Genomic DNA, 24,071 nt, shown 5'->3' on the forward strand with positions numbered 1-24,071 from the left:
TTATTTATTTATTTTTAATGAAACAACGTTTTACAATCAATTAGTTTATTATAAACAATTATATGTTATATATAAGGACACTAGGGTGTTATAACAACCCATTTTGTTTAATTATTTACAAAAATCACAGAGAATTTTACCAATAAATTACATCCTGAAAGCTTGCTGCAACGCCCTACTTGTTCTAGATTAATTAATCAGAAAAAACAGTTGATCAAGTCTTCCTGGTGGGGAAATTTGCAGCAAGCTTACTATTTAAGCCTACGTCCTGCTAAGATTTAACAATTCACTTACTAAATCCACGGAGAACACAATTTACAATAGAGTAGTAATTTACTTACTTTATAAAAGTTACTTTCTACGTCCGACTAGAGATGTTTCTTAAAAGTGATTGTATATATTTCATATCATCAAAAATCAAAATGATTTTCGACCGACACCAGTCTGGTTTTGTTTTGGTTTTTGTGTGTTGTCCAAAATCAAAAATATATCACATCTAATCTAATCTAAACAGAGGATAAGCCCTCGTGACCGGGGCGATACATTGTTTAAAGCTTTGATCTCAACTTCTCTGAACACAACATCAAATTTTTAGTACTATAATAAATTTAACCTTCCAACGTGTGTCAATACTTCTTCGCGACAATGTGATATGTACCCCTGTTAGAACGCAAAGATCACCAAATGTTCAGCTTGGGTCATAATCTGATGATGTGCCTCTCCTTCCTCATGTTCTCCAGCTTCACCTCCAGCCAGGCGAAGGGCAGAACCGACCCCAGCATGAAGAAACTTAAGAAGTAGAACTTCCAGTAGTTGCACATCAGGGAGTGCATTGAAAATGCTATTGAAAATCCCAAAAATCTATAGAAGTAACTGTTGGCGAAGGCTGACTCCCAGTTGTCCGAGTAGAGACCCGTTAAAAGGGCTGGAAGATAAATAAATAACGTTATTGCCGGGTAAAAATGGCTGAGAAACAGCTTACTGAAGTTGAGCATCTCCCAGATGGCATTGCACACGCCCCAGGAGGCCGAGATGACGTAGAAAAGAGCCGGATCGTCCTCGGTCGGCTTCCACAGTAGCAGCACCAATATCAGACACGAATGAAAAGTGAAACCCACCGCTAAAACAAGAAAAAAACCCATAAACCTTCGGGAACAATTATCATGTCACAAAACATTTAATATTCAAGGCCGCGTAAAAAGTGTGTCAACAAAAGCAAACGTATTTTTTACACGAATCAGTTAAAAACTCGTCGCATTTAAATAATCCACCTGTCCTAACACGACACGCCGATCTTGATCGCTCACCTACGACGTAGTACCTCCGTATGGACCTCAGGAGCATGCTCAAGGTGCAGGCTGCGATGGACTGCAGCACCCCCATGGCCAAGAACACCAGGTTCACGCTCGGCACGTCCAGCTGGCACACCACGTACGACTGAAACGTCAAAACTCATCACTCGGGCTTCGATTTATGCTCCCGACTTACTTTGCTGAAGTCGGCGTACATCAAGGCTTGCTCGATGCCGATGAACACGGCCAAGGGGGCGGCCATTTGCAGGTTCTTGTCGCCGAACGCCTCCTTCGCCGACCTGAAGGCGGCCAGGATCTCGCCCCGTTCCATCGGGTCCTGGTACATCAGCATCCTGATCTTGTCCAGACCTAGCAAAGCTGCAACAACAAAAACCGTCCTGTTTACAAGCCCGACTCGCACCCGGGACGTTGCGTTACCCAACAACAGAGCCGCCAGAAGACAACCGGCGTACACCCCGACTAAAATTTCGGCCGACTTAACGGACAACACCCGGAAGTTGTCGGTGACGTACTCGGCGGTGTTGTTCTGGTGGTCCTGGAAGATGAAGGGACAAGCCTGAGAGCCGCACAGCCTTCCGTCTGACGTCTGGTCGAAAATTTTGTTTAAGAATATGTCGTAGTACTCCGGGATGGATATTATGATTTCCTGCGTCATATTGCAGTGTGGCAGGTTGTAGGTTGCGTTGCAGTTCCGAAATTGGTCGTAGATGGTTCTGTTTTCTTCTTGGACCATGAACATGGAGTCGTGCTTCAGATTAACGGTGTAGGTTATCAAAATGGCAGACAGGATCGAGCCCAGGATGAGTCCAAAGTCCTGGGCACCTTGGAAGGCTCTTGCTACTCTTCTAACCACGCAAGTTCTTCTAGCCTGTAATGGGGGGAAGTTACAGAAGTGATTTGTGATGGTTAATGGACTTACTTGTCGGCTTTCCTCGTCTTCATCGTGGAAGAGACCTGTAATTCTATGACTTAAGGTCAGCAAGAAGGAAATGTGACCACCTGAAAGTAATCCCAAACAAATGCCCAGCAAAATATTGGCCGGCAACACAAAATACAAGTGTGGGTAGACGTGAGCCACATAAAAGACGACCAACACACCTGAAACACAAAGAAACAGTCACAACTAGAAGCAAATTCATTCATCAGTAGTACCGTAACAAATAACAATGGTTAGATTGCTCCCAATCCTCTTGACCACGTAAGGAGCAATGAGAGCAAAAAGGGCGGCGATCAAGTAGACGCCGCACATCATAAAGGACCCAAGATTAACATCAATTCCATCTTCGTTTACAAGAGGTACCGTCCAAATGGACACGCTGCTTTGCAAGGCCAAAAACGGCAAGTAAGCAGCCGTGGCCAACATGTGGGACATACAAAGTACCACCAGGTTGGAAATCAGGACTCTCCTGGTGTAAATGGGCGTGCAATTAGCTCTGGCTTGATTGTTACCACCTCGTACAACCGCCAACAGTCTCCTCACCGAGGTTGCACCTACAACAACTAAACTAGAAGCTGAAGTATGGAGATAAGTTGACGGTCACCTATGGAGGAGTTCATGGAGTCCCTCCTTCTGCTGGCGTTGTTCCCGTGCAAGTTGAACCTGGACTTGGTGCTGATTGGCGAGTACGTGGCCATGTGCTGGAACCCACAGAGAAGTTTCAGTGGAAATACCAATGGAGAATGAGTAAACTAACTTCAAGCATCACATCGTCGCAGTGTATGATGCGATTGGACTCCTGCGGGTTGCTCATCGCCTTCGTGATCCTGGCGTGGCCCGAGTACCGGTGCAGGATCTTGGTCTTCTCCTCCGTGGTGAGGACGCCGTTGCAGCCGCCGCACAGGTGGCCCAACGCGGGGCCGGGCTTGAAGCTGGCATTCCTGTCGAGCTCGTGGAGGTTCGGTAAGCTGCCCATTTTCGCTGCGGGTTATCGGTCGTGTTTTCGTGATCGTTGAGACATTGTCAGGCGGGGCTGGAAGTGCAACACCTTTACAATTCGATTGTGGGAGGACGGTGGTACCGAAAATATGTCGCAAGGTTGCGGCGAACAATTATTTTCCGTGTTAGTTGACCTTCGGTCTTTTTAATAATTGGAAGAGGAAAAAATCGACTGATTCCACCCGCTCGTTTTGACCTTGCTGCGGGCGTACCATTTGAAAGTCAATGTCAATGATCTTGATCAGATGGTCGCACAGTTTCTTTGGATCGCGGACGAACGGACAATGGTACCTGACGGGCAGTTGTGGCAACAAAAAAGCGTGGCCTAAAATGCTGCTCCTAATTGGCAAACTATTTGGCTTGCAGAAGTACCACCATCATCATCATCATCATGGGGACTTGCCATTGAACTTGACTCGAAGTGTTAAACCAGATGTTTTTGTTGTTGTTGGTTTTAATTTGGTTGAACCTCTTCGTCGAAGACGAAAGTTTTCCGCCACGATTAACTGAATAAATTTCCAAGCAATTACACAATTAAACATAAATTTTCCAGGAGCCAGAACCTGTCAAGAATAATAAAGGCATTTAAATTACTCATTACACCTGACAAGAAAAACCATACAATCAACGAAAGGTGTCCAATTAACATAAATACTTCACTACGTCACTTGCTACTAAAAAAAAAAAATTATACGGAGGTGTGTACCATTTTTTCTACGGTCCGATCAATAGGATCTGAAAACGATTGGGTGGTACGCACACCTTAGACGGTTTCAAGGTTCCCAGAACCAGCGGCAGAAGTAATTCAGTAAATCCTGCTCGAATTTCAACTTTTGACGTGACCCCCGTAACAATATTTTTACTTAGATAACAATCCTTAACATTGGACAATGTCAGACGGTTCCGGTACACATGTCACTGTCGATATCTGCAGGAACGCAGTTAGTGGCTGAACAATACCGTAGAATAACTAGAGCATGGCCGACGATAAATAAAACGCGTGTGCTGCAATAAAAGTACCCTTCTAAACCGTAATTAATCAATGCCTGTACGCGTTTTAGTTGTTTACCACCTTCAATTGATGGTTTAGGAGAGAAAGAACGGCGGAAATGCGTTCTTCACCTTCGAATACCCTTAAAACGATACGTCACAAGAATGTTTTAGCTGTGGTGGCAGAAGTGCCCCCTTCACCACCCCCTTTTATTAATAGACATTGACGACCCCTTTATTCTCCCATTTACCCCTCGCTGCTAAACAAATTAATTTTAATTTTAGCTATGTTTTAAAATTTATTGGTTTTCATAAATTCATATCTATAATTGAATGTTTTTAATTTTTTATGTATTTACCACAAATACTAATAATAAATCATTGTCTGAATATAATTTATTCGTTAACACCTTTTTTATAATTAAAATAACAATAAATGTATTTTTTGACTTCCACAATCTATAAAACGACACCCCACAAGACTATTTTATCTGTGACTGTAATTGAGCCCCTTTTAGCCCCCCATTTACCCCCTAGAATTAAATATCAGTAATTTTAAATGGCGACGACTGTTTTAAGGGTTTTTGTTTATCATTAATTCATATTTGTTATTTAAAATTTGTAATTTTTTATGTATTTATCAAAAATAATAATAATAAATCATTGTTTGAACATAATTTATTTGTTAATACCTTTTTCACAATCAAAATAACAATAAAATTGTATTACTCGACTTCGACAACCCCTAAAACGACACCCCACAAGACTATTTTATTTCTGACAGTAATTGAGCCCCCTTCAGCCTCCCATTTACCCCCTAGAATTAAATATCAGTAATTTTAAATTGCAACTAGTGTTTCTTAAGTTTTTGGCTTAATGAACTCATGTCTAATATTAAATATTTTTAATTTTTTATGTAATTATCATAACTAATAATAATAAATCATTATGTGAACACAATTTATTTGTAATACCATTTTTACAATTAAAATAACAGTGAAATTGCATTTCCTGACTTCGACAACCTCCAAAACGACACCCCACAAGACTATTTTATCTGTTACTGTAATTGTGCCCCCTTTAGCCCCCCTATTTACCCTCTAATATTAAATATCAGTAATTTTAAATTGCGACTAGTGTTTTATAAATTTTTGGCTTAATGAACTCATATCTAAAATTAAATATTTGTAATTTTTTAAGTAATTATCATAAATAATAATAATAAATCATTGTCTCTACACAATTTATTTGTTAATACCTTTTTTACAATTAAAATAACAGTGAAATTGCATTCCTCGACTACGAGAACCTCCAAAACGACACCCCACAAGACTATTTTATCTGTGACTGTAATTGAGCCCCCTTTAGCACCCCATTTACCCCCTAGAATTAAATATATGTAATTTTAAATTAAGACTAGTGTTTTTTAAGTTTTTGGCTTAATGAATTCATGTCTAATATTGAATATTTGTAATTTTTTATGTAATTATCATAAATAATAATAATAAATCATTATGTGAAGACAATTTATTTGTTATTATCATTTTTACAATAAAAATAACAGTGAAATTGCATTCCCCGACTTCGACAACCTGTAAAACGACTCCCCACAAGACTATTTTATCTGTGACTCTAATTGAGCCCCCTTTAGCCCCCCTATTTACTCTCTAGTATTAAATATCAGTAATTTTAAATTGAGACCAGTGTTTTTTAAGTTTTTGGCTTAATGAACTCGTGTCTAATATTAAATATTTTTAATTTTTTATGTATTTATAATAAATAATAATAATAAATCATTGTGTGAACACAATTTAATTGTTAATATCTTTTTTTACAATTAAAGTAACAGTAAAATTGGATTCTTCGACTTCGACAACCTCTAAAACGACACCCCACAAGACCATTTTATATGTCCCAGTTTTAGAGTCCCCTTCAGCTCCCCATTCACCCCACGGCACAAAACTTGAGTGATCATAAACTGTGACAACACAGAAAAGGTTTCCAATAATAAGGAATTCAAATCAATTACCGTTTTCCAAGTAATTCACATGTAAATAACTTTATTAATAAATGTTTCTGGCGATCACCGCATTTAAATTAAAGTGTGACCACAAAATCGTTACGACAGCTTCTAAGGTTGCAAATGAATAATTAATTAAATTTCGAAATCCTGATTCCTTGAAATTTAAGAAAGGAAAAACCGTTTTCTTGTCCATTTGAATATTGATTACAACCGGAAGAGTTTCAGATAGTTTTTTAATCCGACACGGTTCACAACTGTGTTTTCAATTTCAATATTAACTAAAACACGACTTCGATAAACAATTAGGAAGGTGAAACAACAATCACATAAATTAGGCGGGGACAAATAACTAAATAATAATGACGACTTGAGGAAATATTTGCAAGTCAGTTTTAATTGTGTTATTTTTTCCGATGAATGAAACTACAAATTAATTAAAGTTGATTTAATGATATGTTGTGGAATTGATGCGTCATAAATTCTTCGCTCTTTTATTATTAATTGTTTAAAATTTTTTGTTTGTGGCGTTGATATTTTTACAACTTGTTTACACGTTGCAATTTGCATTTTATTATTAGTTTTTTGTTCGATTGTTTGATGGTTTATTTTTATCATTAATTTAAACCAAAAATGATAGTGTGGTATTGTCGCTACCGTTTCACAGATGGTGACACCGACCACTGTACTTTACATGCTCCGCCATCTTGTTTAATATGTCACTGAAGTGGACACAATAAATAAGAAAAGATTCTCGTGCCTCGAAAGAAAACCGTCCGCTTCGGGCCACAGTCGCTGGTCCATTGTTGTTTTTTTTCTCTCCAACATCATCAATGCGGCTCGCCTTGAACTCACGTGTGCAAAAAAAGGCGACGAGCATCAGACCACCGGATGATCCGACCGTGGATCCACACTTTGATCGACAGAGACGATTTTCAACGACCCCTCGTAGGTCGCAGCCTTGGTAACGGATTTGTCTTTCGGATGCTGGGAGTTATGTCCGCAGGAAGCCGGATTAATTGATTGATTTGTCTTTGTGCTTCGTCTCCTTTTCCAGCGGTCCAATTAACGTTGAGCTCCTTCCTCGAGGTTGGGGTTTACCTTTTTTAATTGTGCGTTGGCCCTAACGGGCCCTAAAGGTCTTACTAATTGGAATGTTTAATTTGAGGGTGGTGCCGATTTTAATTGAACGTCTCCTTAACAATCAGGTTGGTCTTGTTTCAGACGAAATCTTCATCATTATATCGAACAATTGAGACAGTTTAAACCGGACGACTTTCACAAATCCACTGAAAAGGGCAGGAAAAATGCAGTTCTCACGTGCCAAGGCTGTTGTTGTTCGTAACAACAACGAATATATCTTTAACAGCCAGTGACGTGTGCGCTCGAATATGAAAAGGTTGGCGTGAAAATTAATTAAAACGGAAAACGTTAATTGAACGCACACGCTGAAATAGAAAGGTGGGCATTCCTGAGGAAACGTTTCAGACCGTGCAACGACGATAAAAAAAATAAGAAACAGAAACGAAAAACCCGTTTGGGAAATCCCCAAGAGCAAGTTAACGACTTGTATGATAATTTGTGAGTGTGTGAAAGCGAGATGTTTAAATTTGTTTGTGCATTTTCAATTTTTCGTTCGTTTATCGGACGATCGACGTTCGCAGGAAATTGAAAATGACGATTTAAATAAATCGGGGGAGGGATTTTTCAATTAGCCGACGTCAGTCGGAGTTTCCCTAATGTGAATATAATTAAAGAGTGTTAATTAACGGTGTTAACCGACGATACTGGGTTTATTACATTTTAATTGAGTGTTTGCCCTTTGTTTATGTCATGCTGGATGTGCATCGTTCGTCATTGTGAATTATGGAGGCTGATGAAATATTTGTTTATGCAAAGTTGTTAGATTTCCAATTAAGTTTTGCATTATTGACTAACTAATGGTTCATTTCATCTTTAACATTTTGTTAACGGAGTTATTTTACACAATACGTTATTGTTAATGTTGTTCCGTGTTAATCATTTGTTTCTTTTAACTTAACACTTTTTTTGTTTTATTGTTATTGTTAAAATGCATTTGTTTACCTTCCTTGCACTTTATTATTATAAACATTATTCAGGTTCTTCTTTGTTTATTTTAATTTATTTTACAATTATTTATAATTGTTTTCATTCATTATTATTCACACATTCAAATATTTATAAAACCATTTATTTTATTAATTAATGTCTTATTTATTTCTGGTGGAACGATTTTTCATTGAACTGAAATATCAAAAATATTTTATTGCTTCTTGGAATCATTTGTATTAAAATAATATTACTCATTTGCCTACAAAAATTTTAAATAATGTTAAATTGTTAACAAACTTGACAAATGAGTGAACATTTATAATACCATACTCTGAAGTTTTTTCTAAGCTGTTGTTCATTTAGTTAAATTAATACTTCAAATCTTCAAATATAATTTAAAAATTTTGAATAATTTTATGTTAAATCTTGTTTTTTGAGCTTCTAAGCTGTTGTTCATTTGGTTAAATCAACTTTTCTTTGTATCTTCATACATAAATTAAAAGTTTACAAGAATTTTAAGTTTAATACTAAAAACACTATTTATTATCCTTTGTTCTTCATCCACAAATTAAACACCTTATTTAAATTTTACGGAATATTAAAGTATCTAAAATATTCTCTTCTTTTTTGAGCTTTTAAGCTGTTGTTCATTTGGCTAAATCAACTCTTCTTTGTGTCTTCAAACACAAATTAAAAGTTTTCAAGAATTTTAATTTTAATACTAAAAACATTATTTATTATTCTTTGTTCTTCATCCACAAATTAAACATCTTATTTAAATTTTATGAAAAATTAAAGTATCTAAAATATTCTCTTGTTTTTTGAGCTTCTAAGCTGTTGTTCATTTGGCTAAATCAACTTTTCTTTGTGTCTTCAAACACAAATTAAAAGTTTTCAAGAATTTTAAGTTTAATACTAAAAACATTATTTATTATCCTTTGTTCTTCATCCACAAATTAAACATCTTATTTAAATTTTATGAAAAATTAAAGTATCTAAAATATTCTCTTGTTTTTTGAGCTTCTAAGCTGTTGTTCATTTGGCTAAATCAACTCTTCTTTGTGTCTTCAAACACAAATTAAAAGTTTTCAAGAATTTTAAGTCTAATACTAAAAACACTATTTATTATCCTTTGTTCTTCATCCACAAATTAAACATTTTATTTAAATTTTATGAAAAATTAAAGTATCTAAAATATTCTCTTGTTTTTTGAGCTTCTAAGCTGTTGTTCATTTGGCTAAATCATCTCTGCTTTGTGTCTTCAAACACAAATTAAAATTTTTCAATAATTTTAAGTTTAATACTAAAAACACTATTTATTATCCTTTGTTCTTAATCCACAAATTAAACATCTTATTTAAATTATACGAGAAATTAAAGTATCTAAAATATTCTCTTGTTTTTTGAGCTTCTAAGCTGTTGTTCATTTGGCTAAATCAACTCTTCTTTGTGTCTTCAAACACAAATTAAAAGTTTTCAAGAATTTTAAGTTTAATACTAAAAACATTATTTATTATCCTTTGTTCTTCATCCACAAATTAAACATCTTATTTAAATTTTATGAAAAATTAAAGTATCTAAAATATTCTCTTGTTTTTTGAGCTTCTAAGCTGTTGTTCATTTGGCTAAATCAACTCTTCTTTGTGTCTTCAAACACAAATTAAAAGTTTTCAAGAATTTTAAGTTTAATACTAAAAACACTATTTATTATCCTTTGTTCTTCATCCACAAATTAAACATCTTATTTAAATTTTACGAAAAATTAAAACATCTAAAATAATATATTGTTTTTGAGCTTCTAAACTATTGTTCATTCGGCTAAATCACTCTTCTTTGTGTCTTCAAACAAATTAAAAGTTTTCAAGAATTTTAAGTTTAATACTAAAAACATTTTATATTATTCTTTGTTCTTCATCCACAAATTAAACATCTTATTTAAATTTTATGAAAAATTAAAGTATCTAAAATATTCTCTTGTTTTTTGAGCTTCTAAGCTGTTGTTCATTTGGCTAAATCAACTCTTCTTTGTGTCTTCAAACACAAATTAAAAGTTTTCAAGAATTTTAAGTCTAATACTAAAAACACTATTTATTATCCTTTGTTCTTCATCCACAAATTAAACATTTTATTTAAATTTTATGAAAAATTAAAGTATCTAAAATATTCTCTTGTTTTTTGAGCTTCTAAGCTGTTGTTCATTTGGCTAAATCATCTCTGCTTTGTGTCTTCAAACACAAATTAAAAGTTTTCAATAATTTTAAGTTTAATACTAAAAACACTATTTTTTATCCTTTGTTCTTAATCCACAAATTAAACATCTTATTTAAATTATACGAGAAATTAAAGTATCTAAAATATTCTCTTGTTTTTTGAGCTTCTAAGCTGTTGTTCATTTGGCTAAATCAACTCTTATTTGTGTCTTCAAACACAAATTAAAAGTTTTCAAGAATTTTAAGTTTAATACAAAAAACATTATTTATTATCCTTTGTTCTTCATCCACATCTTATTTAAATTTTACGAAAAATTAAAGTATCTAAAATATTCTCTTGTTTTTTGAGCTTCTAAGCTGTTGTTCATTTGGCTAAATCAACTCTTCTTTGTGTCTTCAAACACAAATTAAAAGTTTTCAAGAATTTTAAGTTTAATACTAAAAACACTATTTATTATCCTTTGTTCTTCATCCACAAATTAAACATCTTATTTAAATTTTACGAAAAATTAAAACATCTAAAATAATATATTGTTTTTGAGCTTCTAAACTATTGTTCATTCGGCTAAATCACTCTTCTTTGTGTCTTCAAACAAATTAAAAGTTTTCAAGAATTTTAAGTTTAATACTAAAAACATTTTATATTATTCTTTGTTCTTCATCCACAAATTAAACATCTTATTTAAATTTTATGAAAAATTAAAGTATCTAAAATATTCTCTTGTTTTTTGAGCTTCTAAGCTGTTGTTCATTTGGCTAAATCAACTCTTCTTTGTGTCTTCAAACACAAATTAAAAGTTTTCAAGAATTTTAAGTCTAATACTAAAAACACTATTTATTATCCTTTGTTCTTCATCCACAAATTAAACATTTTATTTAAATTTTATGAAAAATTAAAGTATCTAAAATATTCTCTTGTTTTTTGAGCTTCTAAGCTGTTGTTCATTTGGCTAAATCAACTCTTATTTGTGTCTTCAAACACAAATTAAAAGTTTTCAAGAATTTTAAGTTTAATACAAAAAACATTATTTATTATCCTTTGTTCTTCATCCACATCTTATTTAAATTTTACGAAAAATTAAAGTATCTAAAATATTCTCTTGTTTTTTGAGCTTCTAAGCTGTTGTTCATTTGGCTAAATCAACTCTTCTTTGTGTCTTCAATCACAAATTAAAAGTTTTCAAGAATTTTAAATTTAATACTAAAAACACTGTTTATTATCCTTTGTTCTTCATCCACAAATTAAACATCTTATTTAAATTTTATGAAAAATTAAAGTATCTAAAATATTCTCTTGTTTTTTGCGCTTCTAAGCTGTTGTTCATTTGGCTAAATCAACTCTTATTTGTGTCTTCAAACACAAATTAAAAGTTTTCAAGAATTTTAAGTTTAATACTAAAAACATTATTTATTATCCTTTGTTCTTCATCCACAAATTAAACATCTTATTTAAATTTTACGAAAAATTAAAGTATCTAAAATATTCTCTTGTTTTTTGCGCTTCTAAGCTGTTGTTTATTTGGTTAAATCAACTTTTCTTTGTGTCTTCAAACACAAATTAAAAGTTTTCAAGAATTTTAAGTTTAATACTAAAAACATTATTTATTATCCTTTGTTCTTCATCCACAAATTAAACATCTTATTTAAATTTTATGAAAAATTAAAGTATCTAAAATATTCTCTTGTTTTTTGAGCTTCTAAGCTGTTGTTCATTTGGCTAAATCAACTCTTCTTTGTGTCTTCAAACACAAATTAAAAGTTTTCAAGAATTTTAAGTCTAATACTAAAAACACTATTTATTATCCTTTGTTCTTCATCCACAAATTAAACATTTTATTTAAATTTTATGAAAAATTAAAGTATCTAAAATATTCTCTTGTTTTTTGAGCTTCTAAGCTGTTGTTCATTTGGCTAAATCATCTCTGCTTTGTGTCTTCAAACACAAATTAAAAGTTTTCAATAATTTTAAGTTTAATACTAAAAACACTATTTATTATCCTTTGTTCTTAATCCACAAATTAATCATCTTATTTAAATTATACGAGAAATTAAAGTATCTAAAATATTCTCTTGTTTTTTGAGCTTCTAAGCTGTTGTTTATTTGGTTAAATCAACTTTTCTTTGTGTCTTCAAACACAAATTAAAAGTTTTCAAGAATTTTAAGTTTAATACTAAAAACATTATTTATTATCCTTTGTTCTTCATCCACAAATTAAACATCTTATTTAAATTTTACGAAAAATTAAAGTATCTAAAATATTCTCTTGTTTTTTGCGCTTCTAAACTGTTGTTTATTTGGTTAAATCAACTTTTCTTTGTGTCTTCAAACACAAATTAAAAGTTTTCAAGAATTTTAAGTCTAATACTAAAAACACTATTTATTATCCTTTGTTCTTCATCCACAAATTAAACATTTTATTTAAATTTTATGAAAAATTAAAGTATTGTTAAGTTATTGTTCATTTGGCTAAATCTACTCTTCTTTGTGTCTTCAAACACAAATTAAAAGTTTTCAAGAATTTTAAGTTTAATAGTAAAAACATTATTTATTATCCTTTGTTCTACACACACAAATTAAATATTTTATATAAATTTTAAGAAAAATTAAATTGACTAAATCAATTCTTTGTGTTTTTAAATACAAATTAAAAATTTTCAAGAATTTTAAGTTAAATATTAAAAACATTGTTTTTTATCCTTTTTTCTTTATAGAATAATTAAGTATTTTATGTAAATTTTAATAAAAATTAAAGTTCATTTGGTTAAATCAACTCTTCTTTGTTCTTTAAATATAAATTAAAAATTTATAAGAATTTTAAGTATACATTTGAAACATTGTTTATTATAATTTGTCCTTATATTTTCAATTTTTTTAAATTTTTTATTTATTTAATATACAGTTTGTTTATTCTTTAAATACAAATTTATTATAATTATAATCAATTAATCAATTAAAAAACTATTTACAATTAAAAATTGCTGAATAATTTAGAAAATGGTATTATTAAGAAAAAATCAAATTTATCCTCAATCTTTTCATTTTATATAGAATTTCTTTAAAATTTTTACTTTAATAGAAATTAAGAAAATTATACAATAATTAAATTTCCATCACTTGCATTAAAAATATTTAAATTATCGTGTTTTTATGTGTTTTTAAAAATAAATACTTACATAAATATTACGCAATATTATTGTTGGGATTTTAGGATATTGTCCTTAAAAAATAATCGATCGAGAAACCGGAACCAGAACAAATATTTGATGCTTCACTTAATTTCACCAAAAACCTCGGCGACTTCAATGTCGTTCCGCAACGTCGACGTACAACCGAATTGTCATCGAAACAATTAGCCAAAAAGCCACACGCTTAACCATATACAATTACCAACGAACAATCGAAAAAAACCTCGCCGAAAATCGATTTTTGGGCACACGTGTGACCCCACGACCAAGAACCGTCAGCCCCAAAACAACGCACACACATCTAGTTACCTGGATCCGCTCGTTCACCATCCGGACGGAACGGCGTGTGCACACACAACCACACCTCACGCACAACAACCCTCCGACGGAACGGGGAGGATGGAAAAAATATACGATCAGACGTCCCCGGCACCTGTAACACCCGCGGACGGTTTTTCAGGGTTGAACGTATTTGGTTCAGGGCCACGCGACGTAGCGAGGGGCTCGAATCGATTCGACGCCTGCGATCCGGCGATCCCGGTCCACGGGGTGGATGCTGGGGACGGCGGGGGCGGCGGCGGACGGCGCGGCGGCGGTTCGTTGGGGACGACGTGCCGATTTGCGTCGGTGTCTTTGATGTCGTTTTCGCTTGGGACTTTTGAAGTCGACGCGAAAAACAGAAATGGGGAAAAAAACTTTGTAGGACGGGTCAATTAATCGAGTAAAACAAACTAACGTGGATTTAATAAAATGATTAAAACATAATTCGTCGAGAAGTGGGTCATAAATATTGTTATAAAACGTGTTGTTATTTAAAAATGATCATCTGCGACGCCCGTTATTCGAAATTTATGTTAATTACGGAAAACATTACTTATTTATAACTTCATAGAATTTAAATAACACGTCACAAGATTGACACCAGATTTGAATCGCCCCCGGGGCAAAAATATGTTCCTGCAAGAGAAGATAAAAAATAAGAAAATAAATGAGAAGTACCAGTAAACCAGTAAAAGTCATTAACATCCATTAAGACAAAACATTTATAGCTATTTATGTGCATGTGTTGCAGGAATACAACTAATGTTAAAAACATTAATTAATTTTATGGAAAAAGGAAGATGTTAAAAATTGGAGCTAAAAACATGGAAATATTGTCGCAGTGGAAACGTCTAGAACTGTTTCTGTACATTTTTAAGAACGAGTATCAGGAATGTCACCAATTTGCAGGAATATTAAAACTGGAAATTAATGTTGTATGAGGGTTTGTTAACCAAATGTAGAGTAATAGAGTTGTTTAAATTAATAAAAATCCGTCACAATTTAACATCTGTAGCTGTAAATGTAGTTTATAAGTCTGGCAGGAATTCAACAAACTTGCAGGAGCTAAAAACAACAAAATATTGTCGCTGGTTAAATAAAGTTATTTAAACTAATAAAAATTCACTGTTAATGCAGTTTATAAGTCTTGCAGGAATTTAACAAACTTGCAGGAGTTTCAAAAGTGTAAATGACGAATTGAAATGTTAAAACTGAAAACTAAAAATATAGTTTTGAGTTGTTTTAGGTATATAACACGTTTGCAGGAATGTTAAAACTATAAATTAATGTTACAGAAAATTCAGGGATTGTAAAGTTAAAACTAAAAACAGAGAAATAATGTACTGAGTTGTTTTAACTAATAAAAATACTCAACATTCCTCAGGACAAGACATCTACAATTATTTAGGTGCAGTTTTGAAAACTTAGTTGTTTCAGGAATGTAACACATTTGCAGAAATGTTAAAATTATAAATTAATGTTATAGAAAATTGAGGGATTGAAAGATTAAAACTAATAACAGAGAAATAAAGTCTTGAGTTGTTTTAACTACTAAAAATACTCAATATTCATTAGAACGAAACATCTACAATTATTTATGTGCAGTTTTTAAAACTTAGATGTTTCAGGAATGCATAAAATGTACGGGAGTGTCAAAACTATAAATTAATGTTACAGAAAATTGCAGGATTGTAAAGTTAAAACTAAAAACAGAGAAAAATAAAGTCTTGAGTTGTTTTAACTAATAAAAATATTCAACATTCCTCAGAACAAAACGTCTACAATTACTTATGTACAATTTTAAGAACTTAGTTGTTTCAGGAATGTAACACATTTGCAGGAATGTTAAAATTATAAATTAATGTTACAGAAAATTGATGAATTGAAAGGTTAAAACTAAAAACAAAGAAATAAAGTCATGAGTTGTTTTAACTAATAAAAATACTCAATATTCATCAGAACTAAACACCTACAATCATTTATTTATGTGTAGTTTTTAAAATTTAGTTGTTTCAAGAATGCATAAAATTTAAAAGAGTGTCAAAACTATAAATTAATGTTTCAGAAAATTGAGGGATTATAAAATTTAAACTAAAAACAGAGAAATAAAGTCTTGAGTTGTTTTAACTAGTAAAAATACTCAGCATTCATAAGAACGAAACATTTACAATTAACTTATGTGCAGTTTTTAAAACCTAGTTGTGTCAGGAATACAACACACTTGCAGGAAAATTACAACTATAAATTAAAGTTACAGAAAATTGTATGATTGGAAAGTTAAAAATAAACTTGACGTTGTTTTAAAAGTTTAGTTCTTTCAGTATTGTTAGAAATTTGCAGGAATGTTAAAGCAATAAATTATTGAGTATGAAAAGTTGCTTTAACTAGAAAAAATATTCAACCTTCATGAAAACTAAACATATAATATTATTTATGTACAGTTTTAAAAGCTTAGTTGTAATGCAACAAATTTGCAGGAGTGTCAAAACTATAAATTAACGTTAATAATTGAACAGTGAAATAAGGCCTTGAGTGGTTTTAAGTAGTAAAAATACTCAACTTTTATAAAAATAAAACTACTAAAACTATTTCGGTACATTTATAAAAAACTTAGTTGTTTCACAACTAATATGCAGGAATGTTACGACGATAAATTAATGTTACTTGTAAAATTATTGCTTGAAAAAAATAGTGGTAAAGTGTGTTAAGTTAAGTAAGTAAGAACGCTTAAAATACAATCATCATTTGATACAATTTCAGTCAATGTAAAGATTACAAATCAGTAAAATTTCTCCTGACGCAAAACAAACCCACATTAAACGACATTTTGCCATGATTACAAAATCCGAATCGGTCCGTGATTCATCACGTGAACGTAAATACCCAAAAACACGCCGAGAGAACTGCAACAAACAAACAAACACACACATAAAAGTTCGAATTAATTTCAGGTAATTTCGATCTCGCCGAACAGAAATGACGTAGGGAATTCACATGTTGGGACTTCACAAAACCGAAAACCAGTTTCGATCATGTTGAATGTTAATACCTACGTCTAGACGCCCGGGGCGCAAAGCTAGATCGGATTTTTGGGCAGTCGATTAAGTTCTGCAGGCGGTTTCTGAAACCACTCGGCCGCAGGAATGTTTTATCCTTGTACGGCCGCCATTTTAATAATTATAATCGATTTTTTAACTAATACAGACAATAATTGATCACATCACAATGCAATATTGTAAACAATAAGTTATAATTGGTCGGTTGTTCGATTTAGAAAGGAAAAACTGCGTTGGAATATGTATGAATTTTACATAAATCGTTAATTAAATAATTTATGCTGGCAACTACTTAAAAAACAATTTACGCCAGTTTGAAATTATATGTTAATTGATAAATCTGTATAAAATGTATCGATTAGAAACGTTTTCCTTCCTATTTGAATGTTAATAAGTATAGTTTATAGATTTTTTTCTAAATGATTTAGATAATGTTTAATAAATATTCTTTGGACTTATTTATGTAGGTAATAAAATAATTAAGTAAACGCATTAAAACTGTACCAGCAATGTATGTAAAATTGCCCACATTTCTTTATACAACAATTACGATTTAATAAAATAACAGTTATCAGTAAAACTATTTGCAATATATATCTAAAAGACTGTAATTGTGTGAGTCAGAATGTGTAAGTCAATGTTCCTGGTTTCTTGACCACCAATTACTTGCATATTTTACCTACACATCAAATTATACATGTTTACTTATAATTACTGGAATCCACCGAAAAAAAAAACGGATGTATTTTAAAATGAGTTGACAAATCAGGAAACGTGATTGTTGACGGTGGCACAGTGGTTCGGAAAGTACGAGAATCTAGATCGACTAACCGCAAATTCCCAATCTTTCATTCAGCCTTATTAATTCGCAAGGTCTGGGTTCGGGTACGACAATCTAATGAACGAATCTTGTTTGATGTATCCATCAACAAAAAAGATAAAGTTTCTAAAATGTTTCAAAATTGAGTTACGTTAAGATTTAGATTTGTCAAAGAGATTTTTTAGAAAGGGTCGTGTCAATGTTGGTACTTTAATTATGTTTTGATTGTTTATTTTTGTTGAAGGTTGATTATTTACTTAGTTAAAAGGCCTCAAGATTTTATTTTTCTATTTTTAGTTTTATACTTTCATTTTCCTGCAAATTTGATGGATACAGTTTTTAAAAGTGCACATAAAAAACTGTAAATATTTCATTTTGATGAATGATGAGTACTTTTACTGGATAAAACAACTCAAGACTTTATCTGTATGTTTTTAGTTTTAACTTTCCAATCTCTCAGTTTTCAGTTTTAACTTTACAATTCTTCAATTTTCTGTAACATTTATAGTTTTGACACTCCTTTAAATTTTATGCATTCCTGAAACAACTAAGTTTTAGAAACTGCACATAAATAATTGTAGAAGTTTCGTTCTGATGAATATTGAGTATTTTTTGTAGTTAAAACAACTCAAGACTTTATTTCCCTGTTTTTAGTTTTAACCTTTCAATCCCTCCATTTTCTATAACATTAATTTATAGTTTTAACATTCCTGCCAACGTGTTCCATTCCTGAAACAACTAAGTTTATAAAACTGTACATAAGTAATTGTAGATGTTTCATCCTGATGAATATTGAGTATTTTTAGTAGTTAAAACAACTCAAGGCTTTATTTCTCTGTTTTAACTTTTAACCTTTCAATCCCTCAATTTCCTATAACATTAATTTATACTTTTAACATTCCTGCAAACGTGTTACATTCCTGAAATATCTAAGTTTTAAAAACTGCACATAAATAATTGTAGATGTTTCGATCTGATGAATATTGAGTATTTTTACTAGTTAAAACAACTCAAGACTTTATTTTTCTGTTTTCAGTCTTAACCTTTCACTCTCACAATTTTTTGTAACATTAATTTATAGTTTTAACATTCCTGCAAACGTGTTACATTCCTGAAACAACTAAGTTTATAAAACTGCACATAAGTAATTGTAGATGTTTCGTCCAGATGAATATTGAGTATTTTTAGTAGTTAAAACAACTCAAGGCTTTATATCTCTCTTTTAACTTTTAACCTTTCAATCCCTCAATTTTCTATAACATTAATTTATAGTTTTAACATTCCTGCAAACGTGTTATATTCCTGAAACATCTAAGTTTTAAAAACTGCACATAAATAATTGTAGATGTTTCGTTCTGATGAATATTTAGTATTTTTACTAGTTAAAACAACTCAAGACTTTATTTTTCTGTTTTCAGTCTTAACCTGTCACTCTCACAATTTTCTGTAACATTAATTTATAGTTTTAACATTCCTGCAAATGTGTTACATTCCTGAAACAACTAAGTTATTAAAACTGCACATAAATAATTGTAGATGTTTTGTTTTGAGGAATATTGAGTATTTTTATTAGTTAAAACAACTCAAGACTTTATTTCTCTGTTTTTGTTTTAACTTTTCAAGCCCTCAATTTTCTGTAACATTAATGTATAGTTTTAACACTCCTGTACATTTTATGCATTCCTGAAACATCTAAGTTTTTAAAACTGCACATAAGTAATTGTAGATGTTTCATCCTGAGGAATGTTAAGTATTTTTATTAGTTAAAACAACTCAAGACTTTATTTCTCTGTTTTTAGTTTTAACTTTACAATCCCTCAATTTTCTGTAACATTCATTTATAGTTTTAACATTTCTCCAAATGTGTTACATTCCTGAAACTACACGTAAATTTTGTTGTAGAGAATTTCATGACTTTTCAGTCTATTTAATTATTCCTGCAAATGTTAAATACCTAAATCAACAAACTAACAATCACCATTAAACCTATTGTTTCGAGGAACTTTCCTCAATTAAAACACATCCAAAATTAATTACATAACATCACCGAATCGCTGCGGGATTTCAGTAATTCAGCCAAAACCCGATAACCCAAAACCAAAACGACATCGAAAAAAAAACCGCAAAAACGTTTCCATCAACGGAAGAGCACCGGTTCCTCGATAGCGTTGCCGGTGGATTCGTGCCGTCCAAGAAAGCACCTTGAAATTAAGAAGGGGAATAGTTAAAAGTGATGGTACCATCAACCCGGAGCCTTAACGCTGCGGTGTCTCGACTCGGTCGCTTCGCGTTGTCCGTCTTTCCGTCCGGTGGTAACTGTGGAAGTAGACTAATTGAATGGCGATAAATTAGTGACTTCGAAACTTCGAATTTTTTTGTTGGTGTTCATATTTTATTAGTATTTGGTTCCTTCGGACGTCGTTCCCCCGTTTTGGTACCTTTGGATCTTTAATTGTGAGTACCCAGTTGGTTTGTTGTTGATGGCTTCGCTTCTGGTAACTGTACTTCTTCTCATCCTGGCTTGTATAATTTTATTTGAATGTTTAATTAAGTCTTGAATTCACTGGAAGTCTTACTAGTTAATTAAGAGAAGACAGTGAGTTAATTAATTTTATTTAATAAATTGAGGAAATTAATTTTTTAACATAAATTTATAGTTTTATTTAAAATTCTGATCGATTTATTAATTTTTTGTGTAGATTTCTCTTTATTCATCTGTTTTACAACCTAATAAAAATTAAATCAAGTCTTAATTATGATCAGCACCTCAATAAATCTTGCTTCAGTATAACTAAATTGAAAATGACTATTATTAAGTGAGTACCATTATTATTCTTGTGAAGTCTGACGTTAAATATGTGTAATTAGGATTGAATAAAAATATATGTTTTATATAAATCATTTAAATTCTTAAGTAGCTCCACGTGGCAGAATAATTTCAAAAAATTTAACGAAACATAAATATTTATTAAATCAATTAATCCATAGTCGAATTAGCATAATTTTTTTTGCTTTAGAAATTTAAATAATTGTGTTTTTTAACGTTGATTTTTTCCTTGAAGATGTAATTTCATCCTGCTACAATTATTCATGGTCATTGTTACATTTATCGCATTCTGCATATTCATTTTTTCGCCTCCGAAACGATTATTCATCGCCATTTTATTCGGGCGTGAAGACCCTGTCAAAACATCCGCAATTAATTAACTGCATGAATCGAATAATTGTTTCTGTGCGTACGCTGAATTACAACGTCCCAAGATGTGATTAAACAATTATTAAGGCCTTAAGGTTTGCAAACATGTCGTTTTCCTAAAGATCGGAACGACCTCGTCGAACGCATTTATAGTTAATTTCATTTACAGTAAATAATATAATTGTATAATCGTTCTTCCCATATCAATTTTTATATGTGACAGTCGACCTTAACCGTCACATTGGTGAAACTCCTTTGAAACTCGATCAATTAATTAATAAGATTTCTGCAAGGCTTTCACTTAAACGATTAGCAAGACTTTCAAAGTCAAGGCGTTCAATAAAATCTTGATCTTCAACGATACAATGTCAATGGTATTGTTTATGTTGGATCTGAGAGTGAAGGCGTTTTGTTTTTCACCAATGGTTCAGCCAGTTAAGTGTTGGACAACCTCTCGTTTGTTTCATATTTGAACAATAACGCATTGCAAACGCAATTAATGTTGATTTTTACAATTTAATATTCTAACGATCAACTTAATTAGTAAAGAGTATAAATACACACTGATTCAGTTGCCAAGGCCAAGAGTGAAAAACTGTCGTTTTCCTGATGATTTATTCATGCATTTAAATATGGAGCTTTCACGATTTCATCTAACTAACACACTTAGTTGTCACCCACATTGAGTTGTTGTATTTGTGTAGGTGTAGTAAAGACGTTCAACAAGAAGTGAAGATGACGGGCATTTGGGAAAAGCTTTCCTTCCTCTATCCATGGCACGCCCTGGCTGTAATCTCAGTAGGTTACGTCCTGGGAGAGCTGGGTCACTATCTGATAGGTAAGTCTTCGTCGTCCACCCACTTAGCAACGTCTAATTAACTTGTACCCTCAAAAGGAGTCACCAGCAAGGCCATAGCCATAGACCTCCACTTCGGCGACATAGCCTGCCAGCTGAACAGCACCGAGTACCACCTGAGCGAGCTACCCTTCCTGTGCCGAGACGCCAACGACTCGGCCACCTGCCTCTCGTACAACATAAACGGCACCCCTTACTGCGAGTGGAACTACAACGGCCTGGGCCTGGATTATCAAATCCTGGCCGGGCCCAGCTTCATTGCTGTGTTCACGATAGTAGGGGTAATTCTGGGCTTCGCCGCCGACAAGTTCAACAGGGTGAAAATGCTGGGAGTTTGCACCCTGGTGTTCGCCCTCGCCATCATAGCAAGCGGCGGCGTCTCCGAGTACTGGCAACTGGTCATACTGAGAATGATCATGGCGGCCGGCGAAAGTGGCTGCAACCCCCTCGCCACGGGTCTCCTCTCCGACATATTCCCCGAGGAGAAACGTGCTTTGGTCATGTCCATTTTTAACTGGGGCATCTACGGGGGTTACGGCATTGCCTTCCCCGTGGGCAGATACATTCCGCCTCTTGATCTGTGGGGGTTAGGCTGGAGGGTTACGTACTACGGTGCCGGTATCTTGGCGGTGATCCTGGCCTTTTTGACCTGGTTCACGTTGAGGGAACCGGAAAGGACCAGCATTGGGGAGAACGCCCAAGAAGACGGTAGCAAGAAGGTCACCATCTGGACCATCATCCTCGAACCAAGGGTTATAATGCTGTGTCTGGCCGCCTCCATCAGGCATTGCGGGGGTATGTGCTTCGCCTACAACTGCGACCTGTACTACCAACTCTATTTCCCCGACTACGATTTGGGTTGGTGGTTGTTCGCCGTCACCATCGTCATTGGAAGTATTGGAGTCGTCATTGGAGGCATCGTGTCAGATAAGTTCGTCGCCAAAATGGGTATCAGATCTAGAGTCGTCATATTGGCAGTGTCACAAATAATTGCCACACCTTTGGCTTTTGGAAGCGTTTACTGTTACCCAGTAGGAGCCATGGTCACCTTGGGCATCAGTTACTTCTTCGGTAAGTAACCAACGGAGTCTTACAACAACTTTTATTTTAATAATTTGTGATGTTACAGCCGAAATGTGGTTTGGAATATTGTTCGCAATCCTTGTAGAAATCGTACCGTTAAAAGTAAGGTCCACAACAGTCGGAGTGTTTCTATTCGTCATGAACAACATTGGAGGCAACCTTCCCATCTTAGTCGAACCTGTATCCAAGGCCATCGGCTACAGGGAAAGCCTGTACATCTTCTACGTGGGCGCCTATGGATTAAGTAAGACTTCCACGGTTCCCCCAAAGAAACCCAATTAATTACGTATGTTTGTAGGTTCACTGATGTTCTTAGGAACAGTATTCTTGATGGACGGTCCAAAACCAGCTCAACCACCACCACAAAAGGAACTAAGCGGCTTCGACAACAGCGTTTTCCGTGGGGACGATCACGCCCTTCCCACCATCACATCTTTGGTGCAAAACACAAAACGGCCATCGACCGAAAGCAGCAGGCTGTAGATTGTTCTTGTATTGTTGTTTGGTTTACTAATGTGATATGTGTTATGATAGTACAAGAGGCGATTCGTGCTCGAAACTGCACAGATCGGTGTACAGTCGTTTTATAGCTGTTAGTCGGGTGTTTTATAAACACGGTTAATGTATATAGTTAATTTATTTTTAAATGTTTGTTGTGTGATTGAGAGAGGCACTTCCAATTGTTTTAAAATTATAAGCGAATAAATGATCACAAATTATCCTTGGTTTTTATTTTATTTGTTAAATTAAACATGAATGTAACAAGTATTGATTTGTTTCTGCGTATCTTTTTCATCTCTTTTCTGACTCTGTTTCGGATTATCGTTGGAAATATTGAAGTGTTATTGCAGACATTATGTCAGATACATTTGTCATTAAAGTATCAAATCTAGAATGATTGATAGGGCCATAAATTGCAAACCTCCGGCGTTAGGAAGCGTTACTTCGGAGTTACTTCTTTGGCAAGTAATCAATATTTTACTACAACTTCTGTTCCAATTTTTTCATCCA

The 24,071-nt window shown here is 33.2% G+C and overlaps 2 protein-coding genes across 4 annotated transcripts; one reads left to right on the forward strand and one right to left on the reverse strand.

The window, feature by feature from the left end:
- Nucleotides 1–28: 28 nt before the first annotated feature.
- Nucleotides 29–14,144, reverse strand: LOC109602644 (protein unc-93 homolog A). Of its 3 annotated transcripts, none has more exons than XM_049968912.1 (10): nucleotides 14,038–14,144; nucleotides 3,008–3,283; nucleotides 2,855–2,951; nucleotides 2,466–2,804; nucleotides 2,233–2,411; nucleotides 1,731–2,181; nucleotides 1,489–1,670; nucleotides 1,308–1,437; nucleotides 983–1,120; nucleotides 29–925 (listed from the first exon to the last, which is right to left on the reverse strand). In XM_049968912.1, exons 2-10 carry the CDS (start codon nucleotides 3,224–3,226, stop codon nucleotides 699–701), a joined length of 1,962 nt encoding a protein of 653 aa, XP_049824869.1. In that variant the 5' UTR covers nucleotides 3,227–3,283; nucleotides 14,038–14,144; the 3' UTR covers nucleotides 29–698. The 3 variants fall into 3 exon arrangements, with proteins under 3 accessions (XP_049824869.1, XP_019874625.2, XP_049824870.1); XM_020019066.2 differs by lacking the exon at nucleotides 14,038–14,144 and adding an exon at nucleotides 13,717–13,884; XM_049968913.1 differs by lacking the exon at nucleotides 14,038–14,144 and having other exon boundaries at nucleotides 3,008–4,431.
- Nucleotides 14,145–20,172: 6,028 nt separating this feature from the next.
- Nucleotides 20,173–23,779, forward strand: LOC109606169 (D-xylose transporter). Its single transcript, XM_020022734.2, has 5 exons — nucleotides 20,173–20,379; nucleotides 21,826–21,959; nucleotides 22,017–23,048; nucleotides 23,107–23,304; nucleotides 23,359–23,779. Exons 2-5 carry the CDS (start codon nucleotides 21,857–21,859, stop codon nucleotides 23,541–23,543), a joined length of 1,518 nt encoding a protein of 505 aa, XP_019878293.2. The 5' UTR covers nucleotides 20,173–20,379; nucleotides 21,826–21,856; the 3' UTR covers nucleotides 23,544–23,779.
- The last annotated feature ends 292 nt before the right edge of the window (nucleotides 23,780–24,071 follow it).

This window comes from Aethina tumida, chromosome 6 (genome assembly GCF_024364675.1).
Source record: "Aethina tumida isolate Nest 87 chromosome 6, icAetTumi1.1, whole genome shotgun sequence".
NCBI lineage: Eukaryota > Metazoa > Arthropoda > Insecta > Coleoptera > Nitidulidae > Aethina > Aethina tumida.